The sequence below is a fragment of the Mya arenaria genome, chromosome 7, assembly GCF_026914265.1.
Source record: "Mya arenaria isolate MELC-2E11 chromosome 7, ASM2691426v1".
Taxonomy (NCBI): domain Eukaryota; kingdom Metazoa; phylum Mollusca; class Bivalvia; order Myida; family Myidae; genus Mya; species Mya arenaria.
In genome coordinates, this window is record NC_069128.1 from 4,070,877 (window position 1) to 4,085,211 (window position 14,335).

The 14,335-nt window shown below is 33.0% G+C and overlaps 1 protein-coding gene across 9 annotated transcripts in view; it reads right to left on the bottom strand.

Moving 5' to 3' along the window:
- Nucleotides 1-14,335, bottom strand: part of LOC128240333 (innexin unc-9-like) — a 361,166-nt gene that overhangs the window by 95,308 nt on the left and 251,523 nt on the right. For 7 of the 9 annotated variants that reach the window (XM_052956941.1, XM_052956938.1, XM_052956939.1 and 4 more), the window contains one exon: nt 2,820-2,892. Coding sequence is in view for 1 of the 9 variants with exons in the window: in XM_052956935.1 (XP_052812895.1) it covers nt 1,818-1,819 (2 nt within the window). In the remaining 8 variants the exon portion in view is untranslated. Of the gene's footprint in view, nt 1-1,817; nt 1,951-2,819; nt 2,893-5,203; nt 5,229-14,335 lie in introns of those variants that run through there. The other 2 variants (XM_052956943.1, XM_052956935.1) reach the window with 2 other exon arrangements.

Consider the following 14,335-nt stretch of genomic DNA (forward strand, 5'->3'; position numbering starts at 1 on the left):
CAGAAACCAGTACTGTGTCCTTTTTGAGAGGCATGAGAAAGTACTCCTGGTGTGGCTCGGCCCACAACCTGTTGGGTGAAGTCCAGACACCTATACCACTTGAACTTTCTTATCCCTGACGAAGCTTATTACAATGAAAACAACAGGGAGACAAGCCAACTATGCAGACAATTTTCGAGCAGTTTGAATGTACTATATCATATCAAAACTTAGTCTTAACGGCATAGATCGAAAATTCAAATAAACACAAGCATAGCACGACGCAAACAACAAAGATATACCGCTCATCGACATAAATTAATAAAAGTAAACTTTATTGATACTTGTATTGTGCATGGCAGTATGTCTTCCTTTTAAATAAAATTATTCCATTATCGTAGGTTACCTTATATTGACTTGAAAATCAACAAGGAATTTACTGGGTGTTTATTAAAAGTACGTTTACAAGCGTCGCGTCTTAAGAGTCTCCTGTGTATGCTGCAATAATGCCAGCCATTACTATTTTTGAATCAGACGAAAAACAGAAATTTTTGTCTGATAGTTTATACGTAGTAAGAAAACAAAAATACATCATAGATTCTTGTTACTTAAAGAAAAAGTATAATTTATTGTTTTTGAAAATAGAAGTGCGTCATGAGTCTTTTGATGTAATTTATAAATAAATTGTGTGCAAAACTCGAAATTGAAAACTCAAAACTAAAAAACAAACTCATTTCATTTTTCAACTATAAAACCAACCATCAAAAATGAATGTCTATTCAAAATGTGATTTCCGAATAATTCTCATTCAAGAAAGACATCAAGACTTGAAAAGAGATGTAACTCTAGAAAATAGTAGATAGTTGAGGTCTGTATTCCTCCCCTTGATATATGCCAAGGGAAGGAACTGCATTACGAAGTGGTATAATGGTCTCAGAAGTTGTTGTTTCCCTTAAAACCTCATAAACAACGTACTCAGCGGCCAGGCGCAGGCAGCAATACGCTGATAGAATACCTGTGTAGCGTTCAGACAGATATGTGACGTGAAGAAAAGTAACGATAATAGTTTAATGTTCAGGAGACATAAACCTTCCTACTTTTGAAATGTTAATGCATTCGATATTAAACTCGGATCCATTCTAAGTTTATTTTCAGCTGCGCAGGTCTATTTTTGAATGAGAATGTTCGAACGAATTAAACATCACCTGTGTTTGTTTTCTTTAAAAACTAACTATTTTTACCAGCAAGTAAATATTGTTATTAGTAAATCATCAGAAGTAAATTTCATGTAGGAATCAATAAACATCCATGGAAAAACGGTTATGACTAGAGGCTCCAAGCCCCCCTTGGGTGAATCAATGCATCCGAGCCTAAGAACCTGGTCATAATTTCTCGAAAGTTCTAAAACTTAACAAACTTAAGAGTTAAGCAGCTTATTTCAATTTATTTCTTTTGCGGTTAACATTACGATAATTCCTTTTCAAGGTATCAAAACTTTAAAAAAGTAAATATAACGCATCACCACAAATATAGTTAGCTTACCTTGAACGTGTTAAAAAGTACTTCAGAGGTTTCGAAAAAATGGGACCTTAAGGCTTCTGTCTGATAACCAATGTCAGCGGGCGGAACTTTCATGTAAACGCCTCTCATTTATTAACACTTCTTCATCGCCACCACCATTTTAACATTAATGAATTAAACGTGTGTTAAGGAAGTACACATCTATGTTCATCTTGACTTTAAAATCACAATTTAATAATATCTTGCAATATGCGCTGAAATAATGATATGACAAGGAAATATTATCCGCTTATCATATAATAAAAATAAATACTTACATATTATACCAGAATTACAACTTTATTTCTGCATTTATTTTTTGTCTGTATCCATGTTATCCTTATCACGAAAATATCAAACACTAATTTACAGAATTTACAGAATAATGGACAACTTCACCGACAATGTATATGCACAAATGCAAGTTTTGTATCAATATTTTCATGAATATGAATATTAAACAAAATGATATTGATGGAAAATTGTAACAGATGGGTTTAATGTTCGGATCGGATTAAGAAAACATATGTGACATGAAACTGATCGCGCCATTGTATATTTACTACGTACAATTAACAATATATCAAATGCTTTCCGGTGGTTTATGGAGATTTATCGATGAAAGAAAATTTATATTTTACTGTTTAAAACAGTGAAAATAACGGTTTCATATTGCTTTTACTGTTTTGTATTTTCAGCCGAATAAAACATCAGCGCTGTACCCGAACTTAACGTCATTTCAGAAAGAACGCGTGGTCAAAGTGGTGTACCAGGCCTGTGCGTGCTGATGTTTGATTTGGACGTGAGAAGTTGATAAAATATTTATTACCGTTTGAAACAGTGAAATATCAATATAATTTTACTGATAAATCTCGAAAATTCTTCGGAAAGCATATAAAAAGCCATGATACCATCGTAATTATATTATGATGAAACAAGAATAATATTATTGTAGTGAACGTGAGTAACTGCTGTAATTGAAAGCCATAATGCACGCATAAGTGGTTTTGCTAATTCCTGTACCTTCTGAAAGTCAACCACACAAATACTAGGCATCTGCCTCAAAAACCACAGTTAACACAAGAAATAGAATGAGTCTTTTCTTTAGGCCTAGACAGAAACATGTAGAAAATTGCGGGAATGTTTCGATCCCCTAAAACGGCATCTTCTTACGAGGTCTCTAAACGGACAGACGTGCAAGTTATGCAGTGAAACGTGATTCATATCAGGAGTATTAAAGATAATGACAAATGATACATCAAAAGTATATTAACACTTACCTTATAGGATGGGGACGTCATCTAGAAATCCGTTTACATATAATCCTAGTCCAAAAATGGAATTTCACACAATCTGAAAATAAAGCAAAATATATTCATTAGTGCTACAAAATGTAGAGCCATATCTTAACAATGTATGAAATCCTCAAATTCAACAACGCTGCATGTATATCGCGTAAATTTAAATTTGGCAGTTAAACTTAATGACTTTCCTCTTGGTGATCATGCGATAATTCACTTCACGTGCAACCAATTTGAACCTTGTAATACAAAATACACATGTGTGTGTGTGTTCCGAATGGCCTGAGCTCAATACCCACATTAAAGAATATCAGTTTAATCATCAGTATATTTGTCAAAAGAACGGAATTTGTAAATGTCTGTCGTGAGTCCTGATTCCTTTTTGTCGTGTCAACTTTTTCAGCACAGAGTATGTTGTTTTCAAGTTCAAAATGATAATCAGTTATGCAAAAAACATCTGAGTACAACTACAACATTTCAAGAATTTTACTAAAATTTTGACTTGCTCTGAAAACAAAAAAATCTTAATTTTGAAATGCAATCAAACCAAAAAAATGTAGTCATTAAATAAGTATTTTCAAAAACCTGGGATCCAGTGTTTAAACAATTCATAGTTAAAACGTAGCCTGGATATTAAAAATAAAGCACTTGATATTTGTTCGTGTGAACACTTCGCATTATTTTTGACGATACCATTTAGCATAATTATAATCAAGTATATCAGTCTTCGCACGGATATTGACAGTATCGACCATTTATTTCCTCAAAACTTGAAGCATAACATATTTGCACTAATTACAACATAATAAATACAGGTATTCACAATTATAGATCATGAAAAGAGTAAAACACAAGTAGATCTACTATTTGTAAAACAGGCTTAATAATAATTACGTCAAGATTGCGGTATGATTAATTATTTATTCATGTTTTTGTATATAAAATATTCATTAGATCACTTATGTGGTCTAAGTCAAAAACAAAAATTAAGGCATTTTAACAAATGATTCAAACATTTGTATGATCTCCAACAGGCAGTGCTTACCGGATTTATCACTAAACATGAAATAAGGTTGTCTAAAGCAAGCGAAAATGAAATTTAAGACATTTTAATAGATAACAGCTCCAAGAGCTCAACAAACAGACAAGTTTACCATATGTGAAATGTTTTATAGTATTATATCATCTTACACCGATCTCGATATAGAGATATGTTTCTGTATGGGCATCAGCTGACAACATTAAAACCCACACATGTGAATACTATAATAGTATCATATCATCTTACATAGATGTCGCAATATAGATATGTTTCTTCATTGACAATAGCTGACAACAATAACACCACAAATGTTTGTTCTACAGCATGTGACCTCTGTAAGTGAGAAAAAACTGTATATTCCTAGAATTTCAAACGTACTATTAACTAGTCTAAATCTAATACGATATGAATCTTAACAGAGGATGTTTTTATGCTTTATATATACTTATGTACTAAGCGGTCATCTTATTAACATTTGTATCGTACGATCACTCATTTCGAATTGATTCACATTTATTTCCAGACTTAGAGCTTCATTGGTCTATGTGTACATTGTTTATTTTTTTATTTTGTAAGAAAAAACAACAACAAACAATTCAAATAATTGATAATTTCACTCATATTCTTGCACTTACGATATTTTGTCGTGAACTCGTTAAAATGGAGCATTTTATCTTAAGTAATAATATTCACCCCCTAACCGATTCTGCTTCACATTGCTTTGATAACTCGTCCCAAAACAATTTTGAAATCCAATTATAGTTTGTCCTGCTTTTAAGCACACCTCATGTAATTCAGTTTTGCCGACGGAATGCGAAAGCTTGAATTAAAACAAAATATATTAACACAAACTACAAAAACGTCCGACCAATATAGATATCGTTATTTACAAGAATTAATACAATTAATTGAACAATCATCAAACAATCGAATAGTCAGAAAAAAAGGAAAAATAAATATATCAATAACTTGACAAAAACAATTAAATAAATAATTAAGATATTAAAATGATACTTTTTATTGACCTTAAATAATTAAAAAAATATTAAGTACTCAATTTAATAACGTTTTTTCAGGGATTAAAATATTTCGTCTTTTACCATTTTATTCTACCTTTGACCATTCTGAATCAGTCCTATTAAGTCCTCAAATCAAAACAAATTTTGTAAAAGCTTTTTAAAGTCATTGATCATCAACACGTAAAAACTGTATATTGTCACGTTCAATATATATTTCTAATTCACTTTTTATAGATTAAATATATATTCTCTATGAGTATTATTTCCATCACAAAATAAATATCATTAAACAATTCACATACTTATTAATCGCAGTCATAATACGACAAATGTTAGCTTAACCAGGTATCCTTAGCAAATGATGTCTAACAAAAGCAAAAGAAAGGCAACAAGCAACGTTGCACAAGACATTATAAGTAGCTGGATCTAATATCTCAGGTAATGATAAAAAGTGAAACACAGGCCCCCGAGTATCTGCTCTTGCATCAAAAATCATATGTAAACTGGTTGCCAATTAAACATGATACGGAACTCAGTTCTTTGATTTTGAATGAAGATTGTATGTTTGTCTGAATTTTGATTAATATCTGGAACGAAAATACTGATTTCCTGTGCAAAACTCGTTCAGTGAATTGATTTACACAGTTTGAAAACCATTTAAAAAAGCTTTTATGAGAAATCATTTTATCATTTATGAGAGTTATTTTAAAAGAAATATTATTGTTTACCACTCCCTCAAATAAAAGAATATAATAAAAAAGCAATAAAATCAATCATCAATTTTGTAAAATATTTTGATTTAAATGCTCAATTATAAAAACTAATTAGAATACTAGTTGGTTTCTGTTCGTCTTGTAGCATCTAATAATTTAATAACTGGCAACTGACGGCTTAACAAAACGAATTTCTTTATATATTTCTTTCTAAGAGCATCAAAATAAGGACAGATACATGTAAAGTGAAACTCATCCTCGATATCAAAATAATTACAGCGTTGATATATCAAATATGCAATGACATTAAGAAACTCTACCCTTGAAATTTAACTCATTGCGATAGTTTAATATTTTTCGAATATGAAACTTTGAAGAACATGAACTTGAACTGCTTGGCAAGGCTGCCAAAAGAGAAATGGCAGTGACTTGGCGACCTATACACAAACTATTGGTATCTTGAACTTCTAGATTTGTTGTAAGACAAACGGACATTAAACTATTCTTGAATAATTGCAATATTTCGTACATAAATCAAAACATATATTGACGGGGCACACAAAGGTACAGACTTTTAAGAAATACTCAAAGTCGAGTCATGTTGCACATTATTACAGTATTGATCCGTACCACTGGGACTCATTTATGAGCCGGCAACAGACGCGTGCATTAATGATCAGGATTGGCAAAGGTTTTCAAAGGCTGCTTAACCATGCTTTGCAACACATGGTGTCTAGGTATTTGCAAATAATAATGCGATTGTAGATGGTAAAGAAATGCGTCTTTTAGGCATTTTTAAAAGCTTAATTGTGGGTTTAACCGCACGAGCAATCCCTTCTGATATTCTTGCAGATGATATTATTTCTTTACAGTTGCGTTGATTATTGTATTTATCAGTCATTACCACTGTACTTACCAAATTCTGCAGCTCTGACTGTACATCGGTTCATCCGGTAAACTGCACTAGGTTTTTCGAATTCAGTGATTGGGTCTGGGAAGAGTTGCGGGAGTTTTGTGGCTAAAGGTAGCCAATAGTAACCTTACCATCAGTTTGACCCATTCAGTGAACAATGACTTGGTAATTAACTGGCAGTGAACAAACACAAGGTACTGCAAGAGTAGTGCCCCTTACATCGTGAATGGTTCGTTATATTTCTTGCATACATTTGAATTGAATTGGTTATTGAATCCCAAGTAGATATTGCTCTTTATCATTTAAGTGTTTGCATGCTGCCTTGAACTCTATTATCATCTTAATTTCTGTCTTCAAAAAAGTTAAAATGCAATATAATTTTCGCTACTATTTACTATGTGTTGATAGGAAGGTCTTCGAAACGTTTACGAACAATAGAAACACCGAGTTCTTATCAGTTCATCTCCTGATCCAGCATCTACCTGCAGACAGCATTATGCATGGCACCTGTTGAACATATTGCCTGCATTTTCATTTTCATAATCAAAAGCAATTATAACTGCAGATACTGTCTGGGTGATATCATTCAATGGTATTCATACGCGATTAGCAACCTTTTGTACACCATATGGCTTGCATACCGTGCTTTTTTAAACTATTGCAGCCAAAATGCAGCGTTCCAGGGGCCTAAGAATAAAACTGGAAAAATATTGGCATATGTATCAGCATATTTTTTTTTCAAAATCATGAAGATTCATCAATTTGTTTTGGCGGGATATTTTAACACTCATTACTGAATGGTAGTTTTGATTCACACTTAATGAAAACAGAAAGATTAATCCTTTTTCACAAAAGTATGAGCAAATAAAACTTTTTTTCTATACTTAATGACCGTAATGATTTTTATCTGAATGACATTTATAAACGTCAAACGAAAAATGATTGCTCGAATGTAATTGTTTTATTTTAAACGTCCTCAGAAAGCCCTTGCTTGAAGTCATGATCTCTTGAGTATCCTATATACCATTTCACCGACTAACAACCAGGTCATGTTCGTTTTCTTAGTTTCGTATGCATTGCATCACAGGCTATTAGACAATACACCGCAAAAGCATCTTCAAGTAACAGTGGGCAAAAAAGCTTATACCTTGCATTGTGTTATCAAGATATAAGAAATAACTCAGATAAATTATGATTTTGCTCATATTAAATTAAGGATATAATGAGACTTAAGATACGTCTGAATGAGTAATGGCTAATATAAATGCCAGAAAAACACGAAGACAGTAGCCCGAGGATTCCTTTTTAGAAATACTTATCAACTTGGTATCTAATTTATGACATTATTCTATTATACAAATCTACATTTTGTCAATTTGGTAGATAAAGAAAATAATAAATGGAACAGGTTTGTTTCCTGATGCAAAATCATGTGTTTTTTCGTCTCCTATGACCTTCCATTGTAGGTGTTCGCCTGATAGTCAGACAAGGTGATACTTCACAGTCCGGCTTATGAGATCATGGCAGACGATGTACGCAAAGATAAAATCGAGAGTAGAAAACAGTCCAGTTAATGACGACATTAATGCAACCAGCAACAGAATCCCTACACAGGTCAAGTCTGTATGTTTTGCCATGTTGTCGTTAAAAGAACGGTAAAATCGTATCAATATCTCAAATAGTGTAGCACTAAATATGTAAAGCATTAAGGTAATGTATGATAATTATATGATGAAGCCCAACTCCCACAAAGCATTGTTTTTTAAAAAACACAGATCAGCAACTTATCACAGTCATCAATCGTAAAACGTATGTTTTATATAATTCTCGATAAATGCCAAATTTTTGAAGTAAGGATAAAATCCAGACAATGCGTTTTTGTAAAACATCTAACAATCATGGGTGATGGCAGATCGCATTAACTTTCAAATCACGTGACCCAATCACGTGACCTATCTTTATCGATGCAAGGTTATCAGACGCTTGGAAGTGTGGTTTGTTTTAGTATTTGGATAGAAATCTAGCAATCACGCCAATATAGATAAACATGATTGACATTTAATGGGTGTGTATATTTCAGACGTCGGAATTTTTCTCCGATTCTTGGTATAGGATTAAAGACCTCAAGAGCATTAAAGTGCGAAAAGTTCAGCATTAAAAGTGCACATATTAAACCACATGGGACCGTTTCAGGTCAGAGAAAGTGAAACATTTGATATGTATTTAATAATATCAAATAAAATTCTCATCTTCACTGACCTAAAATGTCATCTAAGATTGAATTATATTTATTACATGATATTGTATGGTATATAAATGTTTATGTCGCTTCGTCACACATGTAATAAGAATCATTGCATTTTGAACTGAGACAATGCCGTGCCAGTTCAAAGTGATAATTTTGGTTATTTAAAATTTAACTTAGAAGATCAACTCAGGGGCCGATCAAGGATTGGAATTAAGAGGGGAGTAATTTAGGGTCGCCACTTCCTCAGAATCGAAATTTCATTGGTTTTAAGTGTTGGCAGGTGGGGGAGGGGGTGATGGTACTCCCTCAAGAAAATTTTAACAATTTCTAGTTCAAAATGGTTCGTATGGGCGTATTTATTACTGTTTTTATTCTCCTATATAGCAATAATAAGTAAACCTGGACGATTTTAGTATGGCAGGAGTTATCTTGTGTAATACAGGTAGAATTATAGCGAATAAAAATTCAAGGTTAAGTCCTATGTGACATTATTATAATGATTTACTTTGGGTTTTATAGCAGACGCATTAGCGTTATCAGTTGAAAATTAGTTTTGGTCCGTCGATCTTTAATTCTTTTTTCATCATAAGGAAAAAATGCGGATTTTTTTCCAAATAAACTTTCCAACAACTTATCAGTAATCTATGCACGTCACACCACGAGAGTCGACGTCATTCCGAGACACGCTATGCTTCTTGAGTACTTGAAATTTTCGAAGGTTTTGTTTAAACAAAACAGGCAATCTTATCTTCTGATTTACGATAAACTTCTTGAACTCCATTTCATAATTGACGTCAGTTTAAAATTCTTCCTCGCCCTGTCCAATATATTTGTTCAGAAAATAAATTAAATAAGAAAACCCACATCGGCCCAATATTATATCAATTAACCCATGCTCCTACACATTATTTCAGATTTAAAGATAATGCAGTGGAAAATCCCGTGGACGAACCCAATAAACACATAAGTACTGTGAGTGTTTGTTGCGAAACACAACTGATACTTTTGCTTGTACACGAACCTACCTTTTCACATTCACGATGCAAATCAACCTTGAGGTATCCAGTGTTCAAATAGTTCCGTAGTGTAACATTTAAATGCCTGGTGTCCACATATAATGTTGGTATCATCTTAAAGGGTATTGCTTGCTGAATATTTTATAAATAAAACAATGACTGAAAATACACTCGGTAGAATCGTAATACAAAACAGTGTAGAACTCAACCGAAAGAAATCGAAAAATAGTCGACATAACCAGAACCTCGAGATAATAGAATTCAACATAGCGAATTTCTAAAGTATTTGTAATCAGCAATCAAATGCGTTTCAAATGATACCAATATCAAATGAAGCCATGATGCATCAACATATGACATTAAGGTTGAAGGAGCTATCAGCGAGATGGCGAATTTAAGCACCTGACTAAACAAAAGCTTTGATAAAGGGTCGTTTCTCTTTGAGAAAAATGATTATAAGATAGATCGTATTTAAAGTGTTCGTTACAGACACCAACATTGGTTTTTGATTTCAAAATAACTTATCTTTTTTGTTCGCGGTTTTTTGCAGTTTGGTTCTACCCGAAAAAAATGTTTCTAGCAATCACAATAAAATATCACGCATTAAATACAACATTTATTTAGTTAATTTGCAATTTGTCTTGCAAGTTTAGCCTTTTATACACCAACAGGTGGGATGAAGCCGTTTCACCCGTACGAAACGTATTTAGAACAAGTGAATGCATTTTTGTAATTTCAAAGCCAACGAGCTTATCAGTTTCTTTTAGTTGTGATGTACAATTAACACATCATAAACCATTTTCAAAGTACCATCATCACGTGTTGGTATTATTCAGCCATTAAACATATTTAAAAGTAATAAACCGCTTGAAATGTATGTTCAAAAAAGATTTTAGTATTTGCTAAGGATTTCATAAGACACATTTTATAATCTTACATGCTTACCTGAGAGACTTAATAGAGAAAAGGAATTAAATGATATAAGGGGAAGCTGTATGAGACAATTTTGTGTTTCATTTAAGCATAAAGGCAATGTGACTCAGTGCAACTTTCCAAGGTCAAATGATAAAATCAAATGGCACTAAGCCCCCAAAAAACACATTCATCCCTTACGGTATTGGTCAAATTGTCCACTACGGTGCTGGTGTGGTGTTCAGAGTATCAGTAATAATCTGACAGCAATACGTATACGTTATAGCTCATGCATTACAAATTAAACGAACAAGTTTCACGAGAGCAACAGCGACCGCTCGAAGAATTATGTTTAATTTGTGAAATGTAAACGATTATAATCCTAGAGGGATGTCTTTATTCTATAAATTGTCAAATGCTTTGTGAAGTTACTCTCTGTTTCTCAGATGCAATAATTTGTCAAATAATTCAGGTAAAAAGCATGTACACACCGAAAGACTTGACTTTATATTAGACAATTTCGTACTATGCCCAGTCTCTTAAGTCGATTCTAATGTTAAAGTTAATGTTAAAGTTACAAATGATATCAAAACCAGAAGATCAGGTAACAAACCAATATAAGGTTCACGCAGCATAATAATTTGATAGGTCGTTGTGAACGTGTGCTGTTGGTTACATACTCTAATACTGCAAACGCTATGTACGCGCTTATTTGCTGTTTGGTTCTTACTGAAAAAAGTGTTTACAACTCATCAATAAAGAAATCACCAATAAAATATAATATTCATTCGGTTTATTTGCACTTTGTTTTGCAAATATAGGTTTTTATACAGACACAGGTGGGATGCAGTCGTTTCACCCGTACGAGACGTATTACAATAAGTGTAGCATTCTGTTTTGCATACTCAGGAAAATGAAACACGTGTTGTTTATAATACAATCAAATAAATAAAAAGTTAAAAGTTGTAAATGTTTAGTACGGAAAAGAATCATTCGGCACTTATTACTTCAATTCAAAGTCTTTATGAGTGTTTATACAAACAAATATAAGTGTCACAAGATACACCCAACCTTTTTATGCTATAAAATAATAAAAGTAAACACGTGGTTTTGGCATAATGTTGTTTTTGTATATTGTCAGAAACTATGTTCTCGAATATCGAGCCTAGCGTGAATGCTTAAAAAGGTAATTCCAAATGGGTCTTTTACATCCAGTTCGAGCCAACAAGGAAATCGAGTCAAGCGATATCGAGCGACCGGGTTTTCGACAGTACAAATACGTATTTGTTGTATGTCACACGGACATTATAACATGAGAGTCGTCAAATGGCGTGTTGCATGTATTTCGTTTTATTTGGACTGTTTTCCCCAACCCTGATATGTCGCTAACGGAAATGATCAATCAGATTTACCCAGATGAACAAATTTCACGTTTTATTAATCATATAGTTAGTTTTCTATGGGTTCATTGCCAGCCCTGTATCAAACAACGTGATTAACAGTATATCATGTCAATTGGGTGGTGAAATTAATGTGTTGTCATGCAAATTAAGATAAATATAGGTATTTAATAATTTCCGTCAATCTTAAGTGGCAGAACAAACCCATGGCCAGTGAAATTCTGCACTTGAATCTTTAAAAAAAATATAACACTAAAAATAGTGAACGAATTAGTAGAAATTCAGCAAAACACCACTGAATAACACCGAAAGGCAAGAAATATATATACAAAAGTACCAACAATTCATGTGGATTTCACTGGTATTTCAGCAAAAGGTTTAATTAACATTAGTGAAAAGGCGATATTTCAGTTTTGTTTTGTTTCTCAACATTTCAATAACATTACCAGTATTTCAGTAAGAGAGTTCGAAATTATTTAAAACAATCACATTTTTTTGTGAATTTACTAAAGCCTTCGGTTAGATTTTGTATTTCAAAAGTATACCACTGATACTAGTTTTTGATCAAATTAACGGTGAGGTTTTGTCAATATCCCGTGAAAATTCCACTGCAATTTTAAGTAATATAATTAGATGTTTCCTCTATGCTGGAGAAAGGCACACAAATGTCTGAGGCAGCAGAGCCAAGCATTTTGTGCTGTTATCATGACGTAGGTTAATTTTAGATTATTATCAATCAGTGTATATATTAAAGCGATATGACATGTAGTTCTTGTTTCATTTATTTTATTTATAAGCAAACCCAATTAAAATTTGCAACGAATAGCAAGGTTCAAACTGTAAGGAATCATTTTCATGATCATCAAGACCGAACAAGACGTCATAAAGTAACCTAATCAATTCATTATACAGAAACACATACCCCAGCAAATAAAATATATAATCAAAAACGAAGAACAACTAACATAGGCGTATGTCTGAACCATTTAAAATACATATATCACTAATAGGCCTCTGGTTTAGAAAAGGCGTCTGTTTTGCATTTGATGGCTTAATGGGGTGCACACCCCTTAGATGTTTCGCGCTACGTCGACCGTGATTGATGCGTTTAACAGAATGATAAATATGTGTGCCAATCGTGTGTCAATTTGTGTCGATTATTGCAAATAAACTTTTATTGAAATAAAAAATATGCATCCACAAGTAGTTGTCTGAAGTTGGGTGGCAAACATATAAGTGACAAAACGGAAGTGAACATGAGCACTTTTGCAAATGGTGTATCTTGTGTTACCCAACATATTAAGGACGAAGATTGTTTTGCATGGATAGCTGTTTTTCTGCAGACCAAGTGATCACAATGCTTGTCGCACACAGCTTGCACCGTCGCTGCTACCAATACATATTATTCTGTCCCTGATCTTTAGGTGCATGAGCTGTGCTGGCATTTGAACATGATTTGGCTGATGTTAGCTTCCAATTGTTTTTGTTCGTTGGATGGCATTTCCGTCTGATTATATGAGAGACCACGACTACTAAGTGCATGCTTGAATCATGTCTACCTTGTTTTATTGGAATGGAATCAGCAATTCAATTATGAATAAAACTATTTCTTGCTTTAACTTTAAATGATATACATATCTTCTACATTTTAAATACAAATTGATAAAAATGAAGAGACTTCTATTTAACGCTTCATTTCTTCTTGACTTTTTAAAGTTACTGCAATTATAAACATTGAACATTATCAAGTCATGTCAAAATGAGTTTTACAAATATCAGACTGAATACAAGCGGTATCCTGTGGTCAATATACTGTTATTCTATCATAACTTTTTGTCTACTGTTAGCAGTCGTCCTTGCCATACAAATAACAACATGTATGGCAATAGATTATTTCGCACCGGCCAGTACAATCGGCCAATGACAGAAAGAGAAAGACGTGTTTTTAAATGATCGTGATATAAAGGCAAATACAGATCTGGAAGATGGTTAATGGGTCACACTATAAGCGGTTTACTGTGTCAATGACACATACAGATGTATTGAACCAAACAAACATAGCTTCCTTTTCTTGTCCTTCATACATTAATCTTGAACAGCCAATATTGCTTCTGGTGTTGGCACAAAGTACTGCTGTCAATAAACAGTCTCAATCGACCGAGGCCATTTTCCAACAACACATTTAAAAGAATGCACACAACCAATGAAAACGATGTACATGTACACATGTTT